General features: G+C 46.5%; 2 protein-coding genes across 4 annotated transcripts in view; one reads left to right on the forward strand and one right to left on the reverse strand.

Annotated features, from left to right (window-relative positions):
- Positions 1–4: 4 nt before the first annotated feature.
- FANCI (FA complementation group I) lies at positions 5–25,328 on the forward strand. 2 transcript variants are annotated; one of them, XM_042824149.1, is made up of 37 exons: positions 5–175; positions 1,986–2,058; positions 2,684–2,814; positions 3,180–3,336; positions 3,417–3,474; positions 4,039–4,080; positions 4,496–4,619; positions 5,541–5,626; positions 5,820–5,952; positions 6,188–6,280; positions 6,748–6,884; positions 7,692–7,872; positions 8,294–8,381; positions 8,895–9,025; positions 9,689–9,759; positions 10,676–10,790; positions 11,140–11,262; positions 12,346–12,414; positions 13,609–13,710; positions 14,517–14,702; positions 14,799–14,920; positions 15,306–15,470; positions 16,093–16,272; positions 17,015–17,178; positions 17,577–17,653; positions 18,110–18,226; positions 19,005–19,056; positions 19,635–19,762; positions 19,898–19,966; positions 20,081–20,168; positions 20,471–20,655; positions 21,237–21,293; positions 21,374–21,433; positions 21,800–21,886; positions 22,575–22,670; positions 23,567–23,692; positions 24,385–25,328. In XM_042824149.1, exons 2-37 carry the CDS (start codon positions 1,995–1,997, stop codon positions 24,448–24,450), a joined length of 3,930 nt encoding a protein of 1,309 aa, XP_042680083.1. In that variant the 5' UTR covers positions 5–175; positions 1,986–1,994; the 3' UTR covers positions 24,451–25,328. The 2 variants fall into 2 exon arrangements, with proteins under 2 accessions (XP_042680083.1, XP_042680082.1); XM_042824148.1 differs by lacking the exon at positions 5–175 and adding an exon at positions 1,803–1,886.
- POLG (DNA polymerase gamma, catalytic subunit) overlaps positions 24,067–25,545 on the reverse strand; it is a 9,483-nt gene continuing 8,004 nt past the window's right edge. Inside the window, exons 22-23 of one of the 2 annotated variants that reach the window (XR_006169835.1) lie at positions 24,723–24,901; positions 24,067–24,591 (exon numbers count right to left, since the gene is read on the reverse strand). Coding sequence is in view for 1 of the 2 variants with exons in the window: in XM_042824152.1 (XP_042680086.1) it covers positions 24,840–24,901 (62 nt within the window). In the remaining variant the exon portion in view is untranslated. Of the gene's footprint in view, positions 24,902–25,545 lie in introns of both variants that reach the window. The other variant, XM_042824152.1, reaches the window with a different exon arrangement.

The following is a 25,545-nucleotide window of genomic DNA, read 5'->3' on the forward strand; positions in this document are numbered from 1 at the left end:
CTTGATCAGCTGCAGTATGCTGGAAGAGAGAAGGAGGGATTACCTGCGGGTATCTGAAGACTTTGCAATCTTGGTGCCCCATCCCTCTTGCCCAGTCCCCATAGAGGATGTGCTAGAAGCCTGATGGACAGTGAAAGTGCTTGAGAAACACCAGGACTCTTCGAAGCATAAATAAGTAAGCATTGATCATCTGATGTCTTCAGCATTTTTTGTCTTGATGGGAAGCTGTGGGCAGAGGCATCCCGGGGTTTCCTCATGAACTCACCTCTGTCTGCATCCAGAGCAGCACAGACAAGATAGCAAAGACCTGGCTTGTTGGGCTGTCCCATGGTTGCCAATGGACCTCGTGCCAGCACAGGGAACCCTGGCACTGCCATAGTCCTACTGAGCAAATGGGGTCTCAAATGCTTCCCTTGGTCCTTGGACTCTTCCCTCACCACTCCAAGGCTTGCTGTCTGCACCTTTGCTTGAGGGCAGTGCAGAAAACCTTCAGGCAATCCTTTCATCTTCCTCTTAATGCAGACAAATGAGGATGAAGGCTGCCCTCCTCGTCACCGGCCCAGCACCCTTCCTGCTGCTCAGCCCATGTCAGAGATGTCTCTGCCATGTGTCCCAATGCCTCCCAGGGTTTTCCCCACAAGCACCCCATTATTTGAGACCCCAAAATCAAAGCCATCTCTGGAGGTCGGGGTAGTCCAGGTTATGGCATCCAGTGCCAATGTTTGAGGTGTGCATTGTCCCCATACTCACCAGGATGAGGGAATGCCAAACCGACCGTGGAGGTTGAGGGCCTGGGGGCTGCTGGAGCAGGGCTGGGCAGCAGGAGCAGAGTGGAGCAGCACGAAATCCCAGCGAAAGCTTTGTAGAGTCACCGGGTTGGGATTAGGCCGTCACAAGGCATCAACTCACCGCAGCTTTATCATTAAGTCCGCGTAAACCAGGCAGGAAACCCCACTAAAGCCTTCCAAAAGGCTGATGGGGAGAGGGAAGGAGGGAGCTGGAGGCCGAGAGGGCGCACGGAGGGGCGGGATGCTGGGCCCGATTAAGGGTGTATAAAAGCTTCCCATTGTGTAACTGTGCTCATTAGTGTGGGGCTTTGGGTGGGCAGCGTGCCACCCCCTGCACCGGCCCCAGGAGCCGGGTGAGGGTGCAGGGATGGTGGTGGGACGCAGACCACAGGTGGAGCTTCCAGTGATCCTCGTGCTGGAGAGCAGTCAGCCTTTGGGATGTGGGCACAAGATGCGGGAGAGTCATGGAGATGGCGTCCAAATGGGGCCTTTGGGGTGGCTTTGTGGGGTTGGTGCCACACTGCATGCTCCCCCAGACCTGTGGGTAAAGCTGCGATGGGAAGTGAGAACAGGAGCCCATTGAGGCCGGGCCTTGGCCGCTCTCCCGCTGCTCTGGGGATTTGGGGGAGCGGAGGAAGGGGCTTACACAAGGCATGTTTTGTAACACGCGGATTTAGGGATTGCTAACGCTGCACAGGGCCCCTCGTGCCCCGTGCCCGGCCTGGCGCCAGCACATCGTGCCCACGTGAAACCCTTCGCAGTGGCCGGGACGGCTCCGCGAGAGGGACCTCAATAGGCGCTTTGTGCCCGGGGATCGCCCCCACCAGCTCGCATCCCCGCGCCGCACGCGGGATTCGAACCCGTTGATGAGGTGGGGAGGGGGGGCCTAGCGGAGCTCTCGCGGAGAACGGAAGTGACGTACGGGGGGCGGGGGGGCGGGACTTGTTGCTATGGCGGTGATAGGCGCTTCCGGGCGGGAATTTCGGCGCTGCGGCGGATGACAGCAGCTGCGCCATGGCGCAGCGCATCCTGCAGCTGGCGGCCGAGGAGAGCCCGGAGCGGCTCCAGGAGGCTCTTCAGGGCCTGGCGGAAGGCGAGGTGCCTGGGGGAGAGGGTGCTCCGCCGGCTCTGTCGGGGGGGCGGGGAGCGGCTTCTCCTGCTCTCAAGTCAGGCTCACGGCGCGGCCTTCTCTTTCAGCTGGGTGAAATGGTGACGAGGCAAGCCCTGAGGGGCAGGGAGACGGCAGCGCTGCTCAGGGGGATCTTCAGAGGTGGGTGATGCGTCTGGAGGCTGGTGGGGACAGGGCCTGATGGGGAAGAGGGGAGGTGAGGCTTTAAACTAAAAGAGGGGAGGTCTAGGTTAGATGTTAGGGGTTTTTTTCATTAAGAGGGCGGTGAGGCACTGGCACAGCTGCCCACAGAGCTATCCCATCCCTGGAGGTGCTCAAGGCCAGGTAGAATGGGGCCCTGGGCAGTCTGAGCCGCCCCCAGCCCATGGCAGGGGGTTGGAGCTGGGTAGGTTTTAATGTCCCTTCCAACCCGAGCCATTCTGTGACTCCATATGGGATTTTCTTCTGGGAGCCTTTAGGTGTCTTTCAGTAGAACAGAACTGGCCAGCTGAAGCTGAGTTACCAAGCAAATTCTTCTCAAAACATTGGTGCTTCCTGACTGGACAGCAAGTTGAGAGAACCAAGGAGTGTGATAACGGTGCTGAGTGTTTCAGCTGTTTTATCCTAGAGATTCTCATTTCCTCTACTTTGCTTTTTTATCTGTTCTGTCAAATATATAAAAAAGGGAGCTGCGGTTGGGTGACAGTTCAGCCCTACAAATTTCCTGTTTAGTGACATGTTGTTGCTTGTATAACTCTTTTCCTGTTCTTTATTTTCTCATGATAAGGCTCCCCGTGTTCCCAGCCAAGCGGTGTTCTCAGGAGGCTGCAGGTTTACAAGCACTGTGTCCCACTTGTGGAATCAGGAGATCTGCATGTGGGCAAAGTGTCCGAAATCATAGGGCTGCTGATGCTGGAGGTAGGAGCTTATTTGTGCTGGCTTTCCTCTGGTCCTTTAGTGAGCAAACTGAGGCACTTCACCAGACCTCTGAGGAAAATGAGTGATGTCCTATCTGCACATCTGCTTTGGTCTTGGAATTTGCCTTGCATGTAATATGATCTCTGGATATTTAGATCTGACTTCCAAAATCGTAATTGTATTTATTTGATTCACTGCTCCATTCTATGAAGGACAGCATGAGATAGAGGCCTTGGGGGTTAACTCATTTTTTAGGAAAGTTGCACTGTGGGAAATGTTGTCCTTTTCTGGTATTTGGTGAGCGTTTGGACACATGCAAGGAATTCTCCTGTGCCCATCTTCAGTGTTATTCCACCTCCTGCCAGGCTCGCCAGCTGCCAGGCCACGCGTTGGCTGAACTTGCCACCTCGTTTGTTGAAGTTATTAAGGGAGGCAGCCTGTCTAATGGGAAATCTCTGGAGTTGTTGTCCACTGTTCTTACCGCGTTGTCCAACTCTAAGGAGAGCCTGGCTTATGGGAAAGGTAACCTTTCTCATCTCCTTCTCCCCAGTCTGTCCTCACTCCCTCTGGAGTGGGTTCCTGAAAGCCTCATGTTTTTTCAGGTGAACTGAATGGGGAAGAATTTAAGAAACAGCTGATAAATACCCTCTGCTCCAGCAAGTACGTGCATCTCTGCCAGCTCCACTGGGCTTCAGTTTGTTTAAAAATCACTCGGTGCCTTTTTCTATCTGGGCTTTTTACAGAATTTCCTTTGAAACCCTACAGTTATGAAGCGAGTTAAATCTGCAGTCACTGGGTGTGTCCACATTGCTATTGTCTCCTCTTAATTGTGTGGCACATGATGTTATGTGTTTCATGTTATGCCTTGAGAAGGAGTTCAGTGGCACTGCCTGTTTCCTGTTCTAACATCACTGAAGCTGTGCCACCATGACAGTGTCTTTTCTAGCTGGGAGGGTGAGGGAATGCCCTATTTCCAGATTTTGGAATAGTGTCTCATGAACAAATTGCAGGAAGTGCTAGGTTTTATTCCTTTCTTGACATTTGTTATCGTGGGGACCAGGACAGTTTGGAACCATTCTAAATCTGGATAATTAGGGTGACAGTGGTTGATTCTGGTTGGAAATTTGGCTTCTAATCTTGATATGGGAGACAGGAAAAGTGGATAAAGGAGTAAAAAAGAATTCTACTTCCTCTCAGTTTTCTGACAAGTGCTTATTTTACCAGGTGGGATCCTCAGTGTGTAATACATCTTGCCAACATGTTCAGGTAATTGTTTCCCTTTAGCAAGCATCAGTGCTTTGTGCTGCAGTTATGTCTGTGTCCCATTCCACGTGTAGTTTGGGGAAAGCCCAATATTTAGTGGCTGTTGGCAGCTTAAGAGCAGAGACTTTTGTTGTATTTTCCTTTGTAAGCCCAGTGCTATAGGGAATGTTGTTAGTGCCCTGAGTTACAGACCAACCAGTGGCTGTGTGGGTGTATGGTTGTATGAGTTTTGCTGCTTGCTTGTAGATGCCTTTTGAGTGGGGTTGTGATTTTTCCATGTGTGGTTTTTCATTTGTGAGCCTTGACAAATTAAGAGTATGTTCTGACGAGGACTTTGGGAGCTCTCATGGATTGAATCTGCTGCAGGATTCTGAAAGAAATGAATAAAAACGACTAGACTGCATCTTTGATTCAACAGGGACATTCCACTCTCAGGAGAGGAGCTGCAGTTTGTGGTGGAAAAGGTCCTTAGGATGTTCTCCAAATTAGACCTGCAGGAAATACCCCCCCTGGTCTATCAGCTGCTGCTGCTTTCTGCAAAGGTAGGAGCTTGTGGGAGCTGCTCCCCCTGAGCATGTGAGGAAAAGTACACCAGGCTGAGACAGGGGCTGAATTTTAGGGGATTCCAATTCCTCCCACTTTGTGCTGTGGAGAGCAGGACATCATCAGGTTTTTTGGTTTTGTTGCTTTTTGTCCTCTATCTTTAGCCTGGAGGAGCTGAGAGGAAGATACAGTTTGTTCTTGTGGGAAACTGTAAGAGCAAACCTTTGGGAAATAAGGGATGATCTCAGAGCAGGAGGTAGCAGAGTGGATTGTCTTCAGTATTTTTAAGCATGGCTTTGCTCACTGTTTGTGATCTGCTTGCTTCTATTAAAACAACGGCTTGTGCAGTGTGACTCTCTTCTGGATTGTAGTTTGGCTTGTACTAGAAATGTCTCACCTCCTGTGCTTGTCCAGCAGGCAGAGGCTGCCAGGTACATGCCTGCCCTTCTTTGGTGTTCTGGCTCTCTTGCTTTGTTTGTGAGCACGTGCATGCCAAAGTACGTGGTTGAGACGATGACAAATTATCTGTCTGTTACAGGATGTCTTTTGTACCCATGAGTCGCAATGTAATGACAGAAATAAGGTTAGGAGTTTGAAAGCCTTCCTAATTTATCAATTGGAAAGGATCTTTCACCAACCAACAAACAAAAACGCCTGAGATATTCAATTTCTTGCAACTCTTCAATAATTGCAGTCAAAAGAAGTTGACAGACTGAACCAAGTAACTTCACCTGGAAGTGAGGTATACAAGAGCATTCCCCTGCCTCAGCAATTTAGGAAGGGTGACAAAGAATGCCAGGACTGTTGTAGGAGGCAGTGAAACACAGGATGTTTGTAATTGGTGTAAGAACAGAGAGTACCTCTCTGGGATCCTGCAGACCATCCAGTTGCTTAATATGATTAATTGTTCTACCTTACAGGGCAGTAAGAAAACTGTTTTAGAAGGAATCATCAGTTTTTTCAATCAGCTGGACAAGAAACAAAAGGAAGAACAGAGGGTTCCACAGTAAGTTCTTCTCTGTCATTCCCTTTCTTGACTGCAAATACCCAAGCAGAAACCTTTGTCCTCTCAGTATTCCTTGAGCTGTCAAATCTTAAACAAGTACATACTTCTTGACACCTACAAAATAGTTTATGGCATTGGATGGCTTGGTGGTTTTCTCAAGGCTTGTTTGTTTGTCTTCTGATAAACCTTACAGATCAGCAGACCTTGAGGTAGCCACGCTGCCCCTCGACCAGCTCCGCCACGTGGAAGGTACCGTTATCCTCCACATCGTTTCTGCTATCAACCTGGACCAGGACATTGGCGAGGAACTAATCAAACATCTAAAGGTATGGCAAAGATTGAACAGCACTGTTTTTGAAGGCGTTGAAGCAAGGCTTGCACAGTCAGTGCTGGTTGTCTTTAGAAGGGATTGAATCGTGTTACGATCGTTTTTTGACATCATGAAGCGTTAAATGTGAAGAGCTGTGTTTCTTTCTGTACCACAGCAGCAGTGTGAGATGAGCCTGGTAGCTTTCTTCAGCTTGTGAGGTCTTGCAGTTGAAGTAGCTTACTGTTTTCTAGACAGAGCAACAGAAGGACCCTGGTAAAGCCCTGTGTCCCTTCAGCGTGGCCCTTTTGCTTTCGATTGCAGTGAAACACAGACTGCAAGAGCAGGTACGTATGAGATAAAAACACTGAGAACTCCAGTGGATTGTACCCTGCACTTTCTTGTAACAGAAAGGAAGAATGATTAAGTTATAGCCATATCAGGGTAAAAGTGGCTTCAGGATGCTCAGGGGAGGCAGTTATGTTAGAGGTACATTACAGTTTGCTTAACACTATAAAAGACCCTGGAGCAATATCAGAGTTTTCCAGAATCATGGTTCCTGTGCTAGTGCTGTACTGTGGGAAGGGAAGCAGTGCCTTCCTCTTCTAATGTTTTGGCTCTGTGGTAGCTACCCCAAAGTACATCTGGCAGCAAGTTACCCTCCTTGAGGCACTTACTGAGGTTGGTGTATTTGTTCTGTGAAAGAAGTAGAGCTAAGACTTCTGGCAGATCAGTTCTTCCTGGAACATACCCAAGACTTCACAGATCCCATTTCGAGGATCATTTCCTCACACTCTGTGATTTTATGTTCCAGATATTTGATTTCTTGAAAACATCAATCACAAGAAGCTGCAAGGACCTGCAGTTCCTACAGGCCTCCAAGTTTCTGCAGGATTTGTGTCCTCAGCAATATGATGTAACAGCTGTAATTCTGGAGGTGGTGAAAAATAGGTGAGTTGTTGCCACGTGCTGCAGAGTGCTCAGTGAACTTTGGAAGGGGGAGTGTTTCAGCCTTGCTAGAGTTCTCTGGGATCACAAAATCACTGCTGACCTGTTGCCAGCAGTGAACAGTGATAAAATCCAAAGTTTCTACTACAGTTTTGTGCTGGTGAATTTAAACAAGTGAAAAGATAGATATCTAAATCTGTCCCTCCACCCCAAATCTTGGCTTATGATGTTATGGAGGACTGAACTGATCAGAACCACGTCTGCTTCCTAGCAGGAGAGAAGATGAAGGTATGAGTCATGTTGCTTGCTGTAGTTTGTGTTCTGATCAAGGCATGAGTGATAGGTTCACTCACTGTTTGCTTTCCCCGTGTGGTTAGTCCTTTAAACGTCCTGCAGGACAGATCTGTGATCTGTCATCAGTTCTCCTTTAGTTTGATGTCAGCTATTCCTGTTCTGACTCGATCACCCAGGATCTGTGGAATCCATACCTTCAGACAGCAGCTCAGGGTCACTTTTGGGTGAGATCTGAGTGCAAACCACTCCCCATAAGAAGCAGACGTGTGGGCTGGGTTGGAAGTCTGATGGTTGGAGAACCAGGAATGCAAAACACGAGGGCTGAGCACCTGCCCCTCAGCATGAAGACAACCATGAATTTGAGAGGGATGGCATTTTCCCTGGTGCAAGCAAACGTCTCTCAGTGCTGTTTTGGATCTGGAACGACTGTGGAAGATTTTACTATAGACTGGTCTAATCTAAACGTTTCCTGTGACTAAGCTGCTGCTTTCCTGGTCTGTTTAATGTTTTCCTCAGTGCGTTTGGCTGGGACCATGTTACTCAGGGACTGGTAGATCTCGGCTTCAGCCTAATGGAATCATATGAACCAAAAAAATCCTTTGGAGGGAAAACTGCTGAGACCAACTTGGGCCTTTCAAAAATGCCAGCACAGCAGGCTTGCAAACTGGGAGCGAGTATCCTGCTGGAAACATTTAAGGTAGTGTATGGTTTGGAGAGCTTTTTTTCTAGGCAAGGCTATTCTCATTTTCTCTTTGTAAGTGGTATCAAACCCTTGCCAGAGGTATCCGCATGAGTTCTGTACAAACAGTACAAGATTTAGTCTCTGTTTTGCCTTTGTCCAGCAGGAAGAAATCATCTTCATAAGGACCCAACCCTAATCTATTCCATCTGCTATGATACTTGTGTAATCCATATTATACAAGGGAAACTGCATATGAGGTAGAGAAGTTCAGAGGCACAAAGAAAATGTGGTAGAGGTGGGATTGAAACTAGAATCTTCACTGAAGGGGTAAATTTAGATTTGGCTTTGCATTGCCCTGGACAGGACCTGTGCTCTGATATACAGGAATATCTTAAACTTACATAGGTTTTGATTTTATTGTTCTTTCTCATTTCAGGTCCATGAGCCCATCAGAAGTGACATTCTTGAGCAAGTCCTGAACAGAGTCCTCACAAAAGCAGCATCTCCTGTCAGCCACTTCATAGGTAAAAGTGAAGAGAGAAACGTGTGCAGCTCTGTTGACACTTCTGTGTGTGACTTCTCGGAACCTCAGCTCCCACAGAAGTGACTTGAAGCCAAGACAGTCAGTTGTTCCTTCTTTTTATTGAGCTGTCAGCTGTCTCAAATCACCTTGCATTTGTCGCAGGTGAAAAATGTGTTTCCAGGCAGTTGCCATGGAATAACTGACGCACAGCAATCGGCGGCCGTCAGTTCCTAGCCTTACCTTCCTCGTCATCCTTGGGTGGGTGCTTGGGAGTCCCTGGGGCTGCAGGGATGCCTATGCTGAATCCTCTTCTCTTATACCTCAGTGCCCTCTGGTGGGGCGAGGCCCTGCAGCTGGGCTGTGAGTATGCATGCTGTGCTTCATGCCTGCAGTAGAACTCAGCTTGTCGATGCTCATCCTGTTATAACCCTACAGAAATACTTTGCTCTCTTCCCTAATAAAGGCTGTTGTTGCTGCTTGACAGAAGCTGCTACTTTTATTTTATTTTTTTCAGACTTGCTGTCCAACATTGTTGTGTCTGCTCCTCTTGTGCTTCAGAACTCATCCTCCAGAGTCACAGAGACCTTTGACAATTTGTCCTTTCTGCCCATTGACACAGTGCAAGGGCTCCTCCGGGCAGTACAGGTAAGGCTTTGCATTTCTTCCTAAGTATCCTTGTTAGCTTAGTTCCAGTGGTAGCTCTAGGCCACAATTATATGCATGATCTAATAATCCTTCTTGCAAAATAAGTCTTAATACTCTGCTGTATGTTGTTCAGTGTGGCGTAGAACTGTTCTTCAAGCTTGGGTTTGCATATGCCCTCTAGCAAAAAAGAAAAAAGCAAACCATATGGTGTGGTCTGGAATGGTGCTGGATCTGCTCTGTGCTGACCTTTCATCTGGAAGATGCCCAGATGCTACACTGTGGAAAACTCGGTATATGGTGTTCAGCTGAACAGCTTTAGCTGTCAGTGTTGATTTTTCTGCCTAAGCTCCATGTCAGTATTTCTCTCTACCTGAGCTGAGGTATCGCCCTGGAGTTCAACTTCTACCTGCTTTGTCCACTCTGGGGATGACAGTTCTTTCCCAAACCCTTGCCCTTTGTTCTCACTAGCTGCCAAGGTATCCTGCTGCTGCATCTCTCCAGGTTTAATTTTTATGTTATTTTAAAATATTTTGGTTTCCCTGCTGTACTGACGACAGTATTAAAAATGAAGGGCCAGATGGACCTGAGGAAGATGAGCTCATAGGCCCCCAGGGTTTGGCATGCCACAGTGTTTTTCTCTCCAAAGTATGTGTTCCTTTCCAGCCCCTGCTCAAAGTCAGCATGTCGGTGAGGGACTCCCTGATACTTGTTCTCCAGAAAGCTATCTTTTCCAGGTAAGATGGAGAGAGGGGATTCTTTGAATTTGCATTTTTTTTGGAGCAGAAATACTTTTTGAGTGCTTTGGCTGAGTGTCTTCTTCCTGTACTCTTCCTGTAACTTGATAGTGGCACCTGTCCCTTCAGCCTGGGACTGTGATACAGTCACAGCTGTACCCATGAGACACAAATCCCAACCCCCGGATGAGCAATGTTTGGAAATTCAGAAAGCTGTTAGGAACTCCAAATAAGAATGCAGAATTAAAACCACTTCTAATACTCCACACAACTGAGTGCCTCCAGATGCTGCAGAGAGTTTAGATGGGGCCGCTGACTCAGAGGGAAGGTGGCATCTCAGCATTCTGATCTCTTACAAAACGGCAGAGAAACGGGCTTGTTGTCTTGGTAATGCTTTGAGCAACACGTCCTGCTGTCTTCATAATGCTGTGATCACAGGCTGAGTTCTGTGGGGCGATGGCTGTCTGATTATGAAAACAGAATTCATAATTGAGCACTGTTATTTAAGGCCAGGAAGTTGGTCTTTGGGAAAGATCTGGGATTTCAGTGAGCAAAGCGAAACGCGAGCTTTCTGTAAGGAACCTTGCAGTTCTGGGAAGAGCTCTGGGAGATGCTCCCGTTTAGGTTTTCAAGGGGTGTTTAATGCTTGAGTCTTGATCTGGGGCTCTCCTTCAGTTTGAGCACTGTCAGGGCAGAAAAAGAAAAGGAATGCTGTGACTGTAGAGCAAAGGAGTTCCCAGCAAACCACCAAACTCTTCACTGCTTGGGGCTGAGTTGCTCTCTGGGGGAGTGCCACTGGGCCCAATCACACTGCTTTTGTGAACGGTTTTTCATTACTGAGTTGTTCTTGTATTTCCTTTTGAACTTCTTGCTTCCTTTTTTCCTCATGTTTCTCTTTTCTCTCACTGACTCACAGGCAGCTCGATGCTCGTAAAGCTGCAGTTGCTGGTTTTTTGCTTCTGTTAAGAAATTTTAAGATTCTGGGCAGCTTGACTTCTTCCCAGTGCAGCCAGGCCATTGGTGCCACTCAGGTAAGTGCTGTTCTACAGTCTCCAGTGCAGGCATGTGAAACAGTCTCCTTTCAGGATACAGTTTGAAACAACTCATTTCCCCAGAATGGAGATCTATCTTGGGCAAGGGTTAATCCTGGAAGCAGAGCTTTTGGAAATGCAACATGCAAATTGAAAATAGTCATTATATCTTATAGTGCCAGTGTTCTGTGGAGCATTCACACTGCTCCGTGGTGGTGATACAGAGCCTGGCAGCATGCTGAGGACTTTTTCAGTGGTTGTTTAGAGGTCAGGCCCCTTATCACCTTGCTTCTGTTCTGTGATACTTGAGAACTGCAACCAGTGTAATGTGACTAATATTCCCTCTCAGGTCCAGGCAGATGTTCATGCCTGCTATAATTCTGCAGCTAATGAGGCCTTCTGCCTTGAAATCCTGGGCAGCCTGAGGCGATGTCTGAGCCAGCAAGCAGATGTCCGACTCATGTTGTATGAGGTAAACATGGCTGTTCAGCCTCCTTTTAAACAGCTAGCAGCAGTTTTGTAGTCTGGTTCTGCTGTAGTCCCAGGTAAATAACGATCTCATGGTTGTGGAAAGCCATGCATTGTCTCACTTGTGTTCTTTGTGGGATACATGCTTGTCCCAGGAACTGTAACGTTTCTTGCAGCCCTTCTGCTTCGCTTTCTTTTGGATCATTACAGGCCCTAAGACGTGCCAGCATGTTTTCTTTGGTGCATTGCTTAAGAGTTAAAATGTGTCAGTGACTCTCTTCCTGTGGTGTGGTCTAGGAAATGGGAAGGGTGTTTGTTGCTCAGTGGGGAGCAGTGTTACAGGTGCTGGCTGGAAACAGCGTTGCTGAATGTGAATGGGCTCCAAATAAAGTCTTGACTGCAGAGTATGGGGAAAGTTGCTTGAACTTTGATCAGGGATCTATCCTCTCTCCCCTCCTTTCATAGCTTTCTACTAATGCCTCTTAGATTCTGGATTCTTAGAAGGGCCTAATATAAAGAGTGATTTGTGGGTGCATGTCTAAGCTCCAGAGCTACCTGTGGGATACTAGTCTGAGGAAAGAAACACTGTTTAGACCAGAGAAATTTTGTTTCCTTCTTGGCTTGGTTGGACTGACCTTTTGTGAGCTGCCAGTTCTGGGTACGGCGCAGGACTTTAACTTGCCTTATCCATCCACTGAGATTTTTCATTCGAAAGGATTTTTGCCTCCTGCAGCTTCCCCACTGACTTGTTTGGCCTTTGAAGCAGGATTTCACAGTTTGAAGTTGGATCTAGTGCTGGTGTTAAATAGCAGTGAAAGTCGCTCTGGGCTCGATGCCACTGCTGCTAGGGAGATACAGCTTGTGAGAGAGCTCCTGCAAGGAAATTCACGCTCATTCTGATTCATACCTTCTTTCTGTGAAGCCTATGCTTTGCCAGGTATGGGGTTTTACACTGAGCACATTGTTTCTTGCTCATAGCTACTTGCAGTGCCAAAGGGTCGTTACTGTCTTATGATGCAAACTTATTATGCATATGGTTCATTTTCTTTCTCATGTAAGCCAAGTTGTCCTTCCTTCCTGTCTTCAGGGTTTTTATGATGTCCTACGCAGGAACTCCCAGCTGGCCAGCTCTATAATGGAAACTCTTCTGTCCCAGGTAAGGTACTACCCTGTGACATGGCTGCAGAAACACTAAGAATTAAACACAGAGACCAGTATAGCAAGCATTTAGGTTAAATATTAGGAAAATAGTTCTGCCACATGCTTGAAAGATGAGTAAATGCTGTGGTACCTTTACAGGGAGCTGTTTGAATCCCTGCTATGTTGGGAGTGCTGACTAGGTAAACGTCTAGAAACTGATGGAAGAGAAATGATCTCTTGGAACCTTTTCCAAGCCTTGACACTTCTTGCTGCATCTCAGAACCAGTGCCTAGAGAAGTGCTTTATGTGTTCCTTGTTCTTTAGCAGTCCACAACAGTTAGCCTCCCATACATCCCCAAGGATGTGTAATTATTATCGCTGTCTTCCTGTAGGGAGAGTACCCAAATCCTTGTAGGATCTGGAAGGATTAACTCATCTACCAACAGCGTTGCTCATGGCAACGACACAATCACATTTTCTCAATCCATTGGACAGGCTGTGCTTTCTTTGCAACAAGTAATTTTCTTCACTTTAATCATTCGAAGTTCTTGCTGGCTAATTCTAACTTTCCCATGTCAGTATAGGGTCTGGGAAGGGAACAAGAACAGGGCCTAGGCAGCTTTGGAGTAGGAAAGGGCTGTTAATGGGAATTTGGTGCAAACATATTATATCATCATTATGTAAAACTTCCCCTATTTGATTTGAATCCTATATCAGTATAGTTGGAGCATGTCTCCTTTACGTGCTGAGCCAGATGGCCAGCATGATCCTTCACAGGTTTGTTTTAGCTCCAAGTGTAGCCTCCCTTGCTGCCTGAGTCCTTAGGCCAGGAGGCTGCATCATACCAAGCATTCAGTATGGGGGCTGGGCAACAGGAACTATCAACTTTCTTCACTATATAAAGGATGGATAACACTGCAGGTGAAACAAGTGATGCTGCACGTTGAAACAGCACGAGTGATCAGATAGGTTTATTTCAGTGCAGTGACCTGGCCTTCTGGCTGAGAGGCACATGAGCACCTGAAGAAAGAATTTTAATTACTAGTAGAGCAGATGATGTGGCCCAGTTACGTATGTGGTCCCATTATCATGGTGCTAGTTTTCCTTTTGTAGGATTGAGCACAAAGATGATTGTGTTCTGTATTCAAACAACTCAAGAGGCTCAGTTACTAAGGAACTGGTTATTTTTATTCCTTGTTTTTCGTGTCAGATAAAGCAATACTACTTGCCCCAGCCAGACCTCCTGCCTCCACTGAAACTTGAGGGATGTATAATGGCTCAAGGAGATCAAATCTTTTTGCAAGAACCTCTGGTAAGAGCAATATTGGGTGGCCGCAATCGCAACATCTTCTGTTTCATAGGAATTTAGTTGTGCTGCTACATGAGCTGAATGTCTTGTGCTTCTTCATGCTCTTCTAGCTTGGAGCAATTCTTTTAATGACATAGAGCTGGGCATGTTACTTGTCTGAGGCTATATATTAGAGCTCCACTATCAAAGTGGTTTGGGGTTCCTGTGTGGAAAAAGCACTGATATCGTAGTTTTGTTATCCTCTGAGCTACTGTTGCTTTTCCTCTTTGAACATAATTCCACATGAAATAATTGTGCACTGTGTGTAGTGGAGGGAAGAGTCTGACCTTGATCTTGCTCTTTCGATAATGTTGCAGATGAGATCTCAATTCACAGGATTTCCAAGGGAACAAAATCCAATTCACTCTTTTGTGTTTCCCTAAGGAAGCTTCCATGCAGTGGTCCAGTTCCACATCCAGAGAAGGGAGCGTGCACTTCATCTAGAGTGAGGGCCCTTTTGGAAATTCCCTTTCTGTCTCCTTCAGCAGTTAGAGCAGCTGGGTTGCAGGGGCAGTGGAAGATAAACCTGTGCATCCCATGTAGGCCAGCTCCTGCAGGCAGCATTTCTGAAGCTAGAAACAGGTAGCTGTGTGTAGGATTACAGAAAGCTTCTCTGGGGAATTAGGCATATTGTCAACACAGATGTGAACCTTTGAAGGCATCGATGGCTCTTCACATCACTGTGGCACTCTGTCCTGTGACGTTGAACGGCCTGTCCTCATCTGCCAGTGACCTCTGTTTAGAAGGCTGAATGTGGCTGCTTCTTTCAGGCCCATCTGCTCTGCTGCATCCAGCACTGTTTAGCCTGGTATAAGAGCACTGTGCATCTATGCAAAGGAGCTGAAGACGAGGAGGAGGAGGAGGAGGAGGAGGTGGGATTTGAGCAAAACTTTGAAGAGATGCTAGAATCTGTCACACGACGGATGATCAAGAGTGAGCTGGAAGACTTTGAACTGGTAAATCAGATTTTCAGTTTGACTCAGTGGAAGAAGACACTGAGTTCTCATCAGGTTTTGAAAAGATTTTGTTCACTTATTTCCTTCACCTCTTAGGATAAATCAGCAGATTTTTCTCCATCTTCTGGTGTTGGTGTAAAGAATAACATCTATGCCATCCAGGTGATGGGAATTTGTGAGGTCTTGATTGAGTACAATTTCAACACAGGGAATTTCAGGTAAAACATCTAATCTTACCCTCTAGCACTAGGAGTGCTTCTGTGCTGTAACTTGCTGTTCAGAGTGCAAGACACAGGTTCCTTGCAAGCTATAACAGTCCCAGTACAGAGTTAGAATGATGCTTTCTGTACGTATGTGCCTTGTGACACAGACATGGACAGAACCTTGGGAGCGTCTTTCTTTTGAATGCCACGTGCTGTGGGAGGTGTGAGATGATGTCTTGTAGAAGGGCAGGTCAAGGAGGAGTGATGGGGGAGGTAGGGAGGTGTCATGTGATGGTTTCATCCTTTAAAAAAGTGTCAGTGTATAGTTTAGCAACTGAAACTTCAAATTAGAAACTCAAAGACTGGAGTTTCTCTACTAATGCTTTCTACTTTACTGCAGTAAGAACAAATTTGAAGATGTCCTGGGCCTGTTCACATGTTACAACAAACTCTCAGAAATCTTGAAGGAGAAAGCTGGAAAGAACAAATCTACCTTGGGCAACAAAATTGCACGGAGCTTCCTTTCTATGGCTTTTGTGTCTACTCTGCTCACAGCTCTGTTCAGGTGAGAGGAGCTGTCACAGCTGGAGTAGCTTTAAGGCCTACTCATGAGCTGCTTTTGTGCTGTCTGCATGCTGACTGTCTTCTGCACTGTATGCACAGTACAGATGTTTTAATTTTTGTACAGTGCATGCCTGAGAACAGCAGGTACTGCGTGAGCAGCATCATGGTCCAGGCTGTGAAACTCGTGGTCCTGACAAAGCTTTCCCAGACCTTGCTGATGACTTGTAATAGTTTGGAGAATTTCTGTTCTTCCAGTCGTGGGGCTGGAAGTTGTGGGGCTTCTTAGCAGTGTTTGAGCTCCAGTCTTCTACAAAACAGGGCCGGATATCAATTTGAATCATGCCTGTTGGTGTATCTGGAAGTGCTGACTGTCCTCAAAGGGTCTTTTCTCTGTCCTCAAAGGGTCTTTTCCACCTTGGTTTTAGCTGGTGATTTCTTATGCAAATGCATATTTAGATTTTGAATTGGCAAACTGAAAGCAAGCACAAAATGTGCAAAGAGTTGCTCTGGTAGCGTGTTGCACTTGATTTGAAGCCTGGTGTGAAGAGATGAAGTGCTGATGAGCCATCCGTGTGCTTTATCAGTGCATCCTCAAGTCCCTGACAGTGCTTTTGGTCCTTCAGGGACAATGCCCAAAGCCACGAGGAGAGCCTGGCAGTTCTGCGCTCCAGCACGGAGTTCTTGCGCTATGCTGTCAGTGTGGCTCTACAGAAGGTGCAGCAGCTGGAGGAGACGGGACAGACTGACGGCCCGGATGGACAAAACCCTGACAAGATGTTTCAGAACCTCTGCAAAATCACACGGTGAGTCACTGTGGCACACGAAGGTATCAGCCCTAAAAGGAGCAACGTGTTTGGGGGATCAGAAACTATTTTTGTTGCAGTCATTAGGACCATATGCAAGGTACATGTTTGCATGATTGGACGTGGAAACAGAACAAGATCACCTATGCAGCAGAGAGCTAACGAGAAGAAAGGAGAAGGAACAAAAAAGGGAAGAAACATGCACAGGGGAGCAGGAGGAAGATGTTTACCTACAAATAAAAGTGTCGTCTTTGAACCAACCAATTTTACTTTCTTCAAAGCTGCTCACTTTGCTTTGCCTGACTTTGCCTTTCTGATTTTATTTATATAGAACTGTATAGAAACTGCTGACATTTCACAAATTCAAGCTGCCAAGAGATGAGCTCTTTTTTTTTTTTTGACAGATTTGATGCCAGTGGTCAGTGTCTGGGTAGTCTCCGAGATAGAAAGAAAACTGTGAAAGAAATGAGTCCATAAAGATGGAGTTGAAATGGAATTGGAAGTTCCCTTTGGCATGTGGGAAGGATGAAGTTATTTAGCTGTGCAGGAAGAAAGCAATAGATATTTTGCTCACATCAAACCCCATTCTTCTTACAAGCGAATCTTTTTCCTCTTCTTTCTTAAAGGAAAAAGAACTTCCATTTAGTTATATTAAAAATATGAACCTAAGAGTAGAGTGTGTGATCAGCCCTTTCTTGCTCTTGCACTGTGCATCGTGATTTTGACTCCTCCCATCCCGCAGGGTTCTGCTTTGGAGGTACACTTCAATTCCCACTGCTGTTGAAGAGTCAGGGAAGAAGAAGGGCAAAAGCATTTCCCTGCTGTGCTTGGAAGGCTTGCTGCGGATCTTCAACACCATGCAGCAGCTGTACACTGCTAGGATCCCCCAGTTTCTACAGGCCCTGGGTAGGCACGTGGTATCATTCTGTTCTGGTCTCTAGCCTTTGTGTTCTAGCCCATGTGTGTTCTTTATTCATAAATAGCTAGAGGGGTCCAGTCTTTGTCCCTCAGTAGCAAGAGGGGCTTAGCAGCCATGCATTTTCATCCCAGAAGCTAGTTCTGGAGATATATGTTTACCTGTTCTTAGCCTGTCAGCAGAAGGACAATTGGAGTCAGATATAGGTCAACTGTAGTCCTCTTCCATTCAAGATTTGCCTCTGACATGTTTTTGTGCTCACTAAGGTTTTGCAGCCTGTGCTCCTTCCCTAGCTGTGAGCAGTTGCAGTTCTTCCCAGTTTTGGAAATAAACCCTGTGTTCTGCTCTTGGCATTTAGCTCTTTTCTGCACCTCTCTGTCTGTGCCAGATATTACTGATGGTGACGCAGAAGAAGCGGATATTAATGTCACAGAGAAAGCTGCCTTCCAGATCCGACAGTTTCAGGTAAGTACCACTGTGTGCTGCAAATGTTCCAAAGCACTGGTAATTCTGGCAGCAAATGCTGTTAGTTCTCTATTTCTTGACCACAGAATATAGTGTGCAGTAGCAACTCTGATGCTCTGACTCACTGGCTGTTCAGAAAAGTTTTTGATCCTTAGGGAAAGCTTATTTGGGGCAGTTTGCAGAGCAGGATTGAAATGTATGTACAGTTAGAGAGCTGTAGGGTCCCGTAATGCTGCATGAAACATACTTGACTGAATTGAATGTGGTCCTCTGTGTAAGCACTCCTAACAAAGAACAGCACATGTTCTTTACAAGTGTCCTCTTTTTTTAATATTCCATCATTCTTGAATGTTTCTAATTCCTTTATTTGCGGAAGCTTCTGGCTGTTTGCATCTTAATATGGCCCTGCAAGAAGCATGCATACTTATGGACTCTGTCCCTCCTTTCCATGATCAGAGGTCTCTGGTGAACCAGCTCAGTAGCTCTGAAGATGACTTCAACTCCAAGGAAACACAGTTACTCATCACAATTCTCTCCACTTTGTCCAAACTCCTGGACCCAGGCTCTCAGCAGGTAATTCACAGCCTTCTCAGGGTGTGGGGGGGGTGTGTAGTAACCAGAGGTGTGGAAAGAGCATTAGCAGATGGGAGTGATATCTGAGAGCTTTGACGTGTGTGTGCTGCCTTCTCTTGCAGACTAGACCATGTTAAAATTACAGTTTTGATAAGTTGTCAAGCATGATCTTGTCAAATGCCTGCAAGAACAGTGAAGAACAAGTTGCCTTCCCACACCCCCTCCTGCATATTCTGATGTTACTTTTGGGCACCTGGAGTCTGAACCATTCGTTCTCCTGAGCAGGGATTCCTAGTAGAGCCTGGATGCGGTGTTGTTTCCACGTGGGAATAAAGCCAAAATAGGCCAGCAGATCTGTGACCAGTCCAAATACAGCTCTACAGAAAGGACTGGCTCAGTGCCTAGCTCATTGCATGCAGGAGGAATTGGTGAAAGTAAAGACTAAAGGTGCCCCAGTTTTACAGACTAGAGACTGCACTAAAAGTGTGCCAGAAGTCTGGTGCCATCACTCAGATTAAATGGGGCCGTTACTCCGTCCAAGGGAACACGGAGCATTGCTGTGGACTGGATCCCAGCTTTTCAGTTGTTTGTAGCTTAAGTGTTCTTTGCAAACATAACAGAGTATGGCTGAACACCCTTCTGCCTGAAGGGGACTCTGCAGGTCTGCCTTTGCTGTGTGTGATTCATTATTTTGAATGGTTTGGGTTTGTTTTGGTTTTGATTAATCCTGTGCTTTGAATCCAGTTTCCAAGCCGTATCTTTTTCTCCCCTTATACAGTTCCTTCAGTTCCTTACTTGGACAGTCAAAATTTGCAAAGAAAATGCTCTAGGTATGTAAGCTTTGAGGGGTACGTGCAGATGTGATGTGTCACACCTGATAGTGGACTCTTGAATGCTCTGCTGTTGTGTCTGTCCTGTTCTCACCTCTTTGTTGCAGATACATTCGGGTACATTCAGGTCCCATTTGGTGGCAGATTGCCATGACTGCAGTTATTAGCATGGCTATTAGGAAAGAAACTCCATCTCTATAAATACTAACAAAAGAGAGGCCACTTGGCTTTTTATTCTTGTTATTCAGATCTCTTGCTCAATTTGGTATTTATACACTGCAAAAACATTACTCTTGATGTATCTTGTTCATACTGTTATTGCTTCTGGTCACCATTTTGCTATGAGCTGGGGGCTCCAGTGTGCTGCATTCCCCCTTGTAATATTATATGCAATGCCCATTGCTGTAACTGAAGGATTTTGATTAGAATTTTCATCTACCATGTATCACTTCTGAGAGCGTAGACTGTTAAACCCATACTGAATGTGAGGCTTTACCTCACTGGGTGTCTGATGTTCCTGAATAGCTAAGGGAATTCTGCACCTAGTAACACCCTGCTTTGTTTTCTCTTCCCCACAGAGGATCTCTCTTGCTGTAAGGGTTTGCTGACTTTGCTTTTTAGTCTCCACGTTCTGTACAAGAGTCCTGTCAGTCTGCTGCGTGAACTTGCACAAGATATCCATGCTTGCCTGGGAGACATAGATCAGGTAAGATGCAGAGTCCACAGCAGCTCAACTCGCATCACTTAGTGCTATCACAGCAGAATTGCTTTAATCTCTGAAGCAAAACATGTGACAGCAGCTGATGTTTTGCCCACCAGAATTTTTCTCTCCCTCCACCAGGATGTAGAAATAGAGAGTCGCTCCCATTTTGCCATAGTCAACGTGAAGACTGCAGCCCCTACTGTCTGTGTGAGTCAAAACTGTGCATGAAACAAGCAGCTGCTCTTGCACAAGTGGCTTAGAGATTCCCGTTGTGCCAAACGCCTCCAACAACTTGTTTTGTTACTGCTGTTTCTGTTTCAGCTGCTGGTTCTGGGGCAGGCAGATAAGGTCCTTGAAGAGGTGGACTGGCTTATCAAGAGGCTTACCATTCTGGGATCAGACACATCAGGTAATAGAAGTGGCCCACTCTTACTGTTACACCTTTGTCAAAGACAGCTAAAGATAACGAGCAAAATGATATTTTGGGATTTTAAGGTGGTGTCATTTGAGGGTAGGTTAAGCCCTCCCTTGAACTGGTTCCACATCAGCAGTGTAAGGCAGTGAGTTGTCACAGGACTCCTCCAGTGACTATTTTCCCTGTGCCATGCTGTTGCTACGCACACCTGACAAAAGATGGTCTTTTGTGTCTCCCACCTGTGTAACTGAGCTCATTAGACGTACATTCATGTGGTATTCATCTCTTTCTTCTAGAAGACTCGACTCAGGCATCAAACCAAACCCAGGCTCTGGAGAAAGGTGTGATTCTGCAGCTGGGAACTCTGCTGACAGTTTTTCATGAGCTGGTGCAGACAGCACTTCCTGCAGGGAGCTGTGTAGACTCACTGCTGAGAAGCCTCAGCAAGACATACACAATCCTCACCTCCCTCATCAAGCATGTGAGTGAAGCTCTGCTGGCAGTGGAATGGCTGGGATCTAATAACTTTTTCCACATCTGCTACAGCAAGCTCACAGTGACCCCTGGCAGCAGCTACACTTAGGACTGGGCTGTTGATCTCTTGTATAAGATGAGTCTTTTTTCTGCTGCCTTTCATGTGCTCATTTTCGTGACCTTCCTACAGTAGCTGCAGCTATACCAGAGGAGATAAAGAAAAGCTCTTCTCAAGCTTTGGCTCTGCTTGGCTTTGAGTGGCTCCAGTGCCTCTTTTAGATTCTTCAGTGTGCAACTATGTTCCACAGTGAACAGTGTCAGCAGTGTTCTCGTGGTGCTCAGCACTCCTGCCTTTCCCACTCACTCCCACCCAAGGCTTGAAGCGTTGGTTCTGGGCCAGTGGGGACGGGCGATCAGGACATGGGAGTTAGTCCCTCTGCACACGGGGTCTCCTCATGCTTTCTCAGCACTCCTCCCTTAATTGGTCAGTGGTAACTGTGTGGGCTGCTTTGAGCCCTTGCCTGGAAACACAGGTTACAGGATGGGAACGGTGCATCTAGAAGAGACTCACTCCTGTTTTCTTTGCAGTACATCCAAGCTTGCCGCAGCACCTCAAATGCAGTTCCAGGGAGGCTGGAAAAGCTGGTGAGTGTGAGCAAATCACTGCAGGACATGGCTCATTGCCTTCAGCTGGGAGTAATCCCAGCCTCTCTGCTTCTTTGCAGGTGAAGCTCTCAGGTTCCCACTTGACCCCACAGTGTTACTCATTCATTACTTACGTTCAGGTAAGACATAAATTAACCGTGGCAAAATCGCACTGAAGTCTGATGCTGAGTGGTGAATCAGGTGCAGTGCTTGGGCACCTTTTGAGATTACTGATCTTCTTGACATGACTATAGCTGAAGATCTTTCAGTACCATTGGGACCAAGCATGTCGATTTCTGTTAGAGCAGGGGAGGAAGAATATTTGGGGAACTCCTTTTTTTTTTTTTTTTCCTTTTTTTTTTTTTTTTAAATCCCACCCCCTTTTGTGTTCATGTGGGTTTTCTGGATGAAGTTCACATGTTAGCTGGCCAGAACAAAGACTTCTGTGGCTTTATTTAGCTGGTCTTTCTTCCCTGCTTACCCTATCTCTTGGTTTCTTTCTTCAGAACATCCACAGTGAGAGCTTAAGCTTTGCAGAAGAGAAGAAAAAGAAGAAGAAAGAAGATGAAACTGCTGCAGTCTCCACAGTCATGGTGAGATTGACTGAAGTCTAGTAGGACATGGGCTAGGCTTGAAAGCTTGAGATCCATACCTCAAGGCTCATTTTACCTGGTGGCTTCTTAGACATCACCAGTGACACACTGGCATTTGGGACTCTAAGTAAAAATCTGATTTTTTTCAACCTGAACTTCAGAAAGAAGTTTCAGAACAATGGAAATAAAAAGCTTTACCAAACTCAAGCTAAAGCTCACAGGGATGAAACAAAGGTGTAAAGTCTGATTTGTTTGTATCACCTGGTTGTTTTATATTTGGAGTAAGCTATGAAATGACAGCTCATCACTGTCAAACACAGACTTGGAGGGCCTTTGCAGACAGGTTTTTCTCGGGCTGTCAGACACATCAGGGCTGCGGAACGTATAACTACAATACTTGGAAGAGCCTTGCTGCAGAACCATTCCAGGCCTTTTAAACCCAGAAACAAACTGGGCTGGCAAGGCTCACTGAGGCAGGCTACTGAAGGTAGGTTTCTAAACTGGGGAATGACTGTGTTTTCTGTGTCATGCTATGCCATCATTGGACTGTGAGGGAATCTAAGCTGCTGATACAAACATAGGGGCTGCATTGTGCCATAGCTGGGACACTTGTTGCTGATGACTGTACAAGGGAATCTTAAGGCTGTTCACTTCAAATCTGGCTCTTGCCTTCTTTTCCACATTTCAGGCTAAAGTGCTTCGGGAGACCAAGCCAATCCCAAACCTGATTTTTGCTATAGAGCAATATGAGAAGTTCCTTATCCATCTTTCCAAGAAATCAAAGGTAATATAAAGCAGAGGTTTTCTGTGACCTGAACTCAGTGGAATGGTATTATCGTGGCATGGTGCAGAGCTACTGCCGTTTCACCTTGAAAAAACAAGATCAGATTGCTGCTCAGATTAGGAAAATGTAGGGGCCTCACCTCTCTTTCAGCCTTTTCTCCTCACCCACCACTACCAGATTGCTGCTATCAGGGTGACAGCAGGTGGCATTGGTAGTACTGAGTGAGCATAAATTTAAGCTCCTAATTCCAGCTTTCCTCCCCCGCTCTCCCCAGCACAGCTCTTACATGGGAGAGAGATGTACATTCATAGATGTACCATGAGGCATTATATGAGTCAGAATCTAGCTGGTAACATTTGGCTCTAGTGAAGACAATGGGCTACTGCATTTCATAGGGATAGGTGCTTTTTTCACCTACTTCTTGCTTCGTTCTTACATCATTATTGTGATGACTTTGTCCTAGTGCAGTGCAGAGGACTAGACAGAATAGGAAATTAAGGTTATAGAATGGCTTAGGTTGTAGGGGACTTTGAAGATCATGTAGCTCCAAACCCCTGCCATGGGCAGGATTGCCACCACCCAATCAGGCTGACCAGGGCCCCAGCCTGGCTTTGAATGTCTCTAAGGATGGGGGTCCCCACAACCTCTCTGAGAAACCCAGTCCCAGTGCCTCACCATCTGAGTAAAAAAAATTCTTCCTACCATCTAACCTCAGTCTCCCCTTTTAGCTCAAAGCTATTTGCCCTTGTTCTATCACTACTGGGCTGTGTACAAAGACATTCCTCCCATTGCCTGTAAGCTCCCTTTCAGTGCTGAAAGGCTGCAATAAGGTCTCTTCTCCAAGCTCTTTTCTTATGCCATGATGCTCTGCCCCCGGTTTCGCTTTGTTGCTGCAGGTGAACTTGATGCAATACATGAAGCTCAGCACCTCCCGGGACTTCCGCATCAACGCGTCCATGCTGGACAGCGTGCTGCAAGAGCACAGCACAGAGGATGCTGAAAATGAGCCAGACAACAACCAGGTGAGAACTCCTTTACATGACGGGTTTCCCCTCTTGTGCTGCCAGGTACGTGGGTCTGCTATTTAGCTAAGAGTCATTTCAGGAGAGTTTGTCTCACCTGGGTTAATCCTTGAATGCTAAGCTGACAGGAGTGAGTGAACAGGACTGAAGTCCCCTATGGTTCAGCTCTTCACCTTTAATGATCTTTATGTCTGTGTACCAGTTGCCTCTGTCTCTGGTCTTAGAGGACTGAGACAGTTTAAGGCCCTGGTCTTTGAGTCAGCAAGCAGAGGACTGTCACCATTACCTCTGAGGACCCACTGCTGCTATCCTTTAGCAGAGAGTGCTGGAGAAGGCAGCACAACCTGTGCTGGACAAAAAACAGACTGCTCTTCTTTGCTGATTGTCCAAGTGTTTATTGGTGCTTCTGTCCGTATTTCCCTGAGTGTAATCACCAAGCTGAAATGCAGCACTGCACAACCACTCCCTGTCTTGTGCCATTCGTAACCTGGGCTCTGAGTTGCAGCAGAAATTAACAGGGTGCTTGGGGAAAGCTTCAGGGGGGGAGAGGAGGCCCAGATTTCAGGTCATTTTTGCTCAGGAGAAGAGAGTGCTAAATCCTGTTCTGTACATCTAGTTTCTTGAAGTAAGCCTTCACTGGACTACTCACACAAACATTCACACTCAGTACTCTTAACTCTATTTCTCTCCAGTCCAGCACAGCAGAGCAGCCAGATGAAAACCAGGAACCCCAAAAGAAAAGAAGGCGAAAAAAATAAAACCTGTGGTTGCCAATTGCTGCCACCTCCTTCTACAGTGTGTGTGCTGTGGCAGCCTCACCTTGGTCTTGGAGAACTGCATGTACAGAGAGAATGGATTGTCTCTCCTGCCAAGCACTCAAGACTTCTATCTTCATCCCCCTGGGTGTGCAAGCAGTGACTCTGTCAGGTGTCTCAGGTTTTAAAGCTGGCTGCTGCCCATTCAAATATGCAAGTTCTGCCATTCAAATGTGCTGCTATGAAGATCTTCCTCAGGAACATCCTTTTCTTACCGAGAGAAGGAAGCGGCACAAGCAGGATCGGTCCCTGCCATGTGTGTGCTTCTGCAAGGACAGCCAGGCTCCTGGGTGCTCTCTGGACAACTTGCACATTCTGACACTCTCATGTTATCACTTCTTCTCCAGTGACCCTTTGGTTATTTCAATTATCTGATATATATCCAGTGCTTCTCCTGGAAGACAATGGGACAATCGGTTCCTTGTGTTCTGCAGTATACTTAAAGACTGTACAGCTTCAGAGTAAGAGACTAACAGCCCCTCTTTGCTTTTGGTATGGAGCATGTAGCAAGTATGGGGCAAGAAGCCTTAATTTTATTCAAACTTCTGTTTTGTGCAGTGCTGGCAGTGCAAAAACAGCACCAGGAGGAAGCTGGAAACAAGGACTGTTCTCCCTTGAAGCTTGCTGCTGTGCATAGCTCCTAAGGAGACAGGTGACAGCTTCCTCTGGAGAGCCAGCAGCAGGGGCTGCGTTAAGCTTCTGCTGACCCTGATGCCTTGCACTTGTTTAATTTGCTTTGCTACTGACCCAACAGGTATTTTTTCCACAGGCACGCTTTGCCTGTAAAACTCTTAATAAAGGTTGCCTAAGGGTGAAGTGTCTGATGTTGTTCAGTGAGGTTCTTAGCTGCCAAAACATTGCTGTGTATTGACAAGGTGCTATTTAAAGCAGCCCCCAGCCCACAATTAAATGCTCATTTGCAGCAGTTAGAAGGTTATGCTGAGTAGAGATAGGAACTAGTGTAAGCCTTGGGATTGGTGGGGGAGAACACAGCAGTGCTAAGGCTGAAACCTGCAGCAGGGGCAGCTCCCTGAACAC

This window comes from Centrocercus urophasianus, unplaced genomic scaffold, assembly GCF_019232065.1.
Source record: "Centrocercus urophasianus isolate 14NV4802_14NV808 unplaced genomic scaffold, USGS_Curo_1.0 seq_23, whole genome shotgun sequence".
NCBI classification, from domain to species: Eukaryota; Metazoa; Chordata; class Aves; order Galliformes; family Phasianidae; genus Centrocercus; species Centrocercus urophasianus.

Bases quoted from the DNA above. Each gene is read 5' to 3' on its own strand.
- FANCI (XM_042824148.1), top strand. From the start codon at position 1,803: ATGGCGCAGCGCATCCTGCAGCTGGCGGCCGAGGAGAGCCCGGAGCGG. The intron at 6,281-6,747 runs GTACGTATGAGA...TTTATGTTCCAG, and splicing joins AACACAGACTGCAAGAGCAG to ATATTTGATTTCTTGAAAAC. The intron at 13,711-14,516 runs GTAAGAGCAATA...TGCTTCTTTCAG, and splicing joins TCTTTTTGCAAGAACCTCTG to GCCCATCTGCTCTGCTGCAT.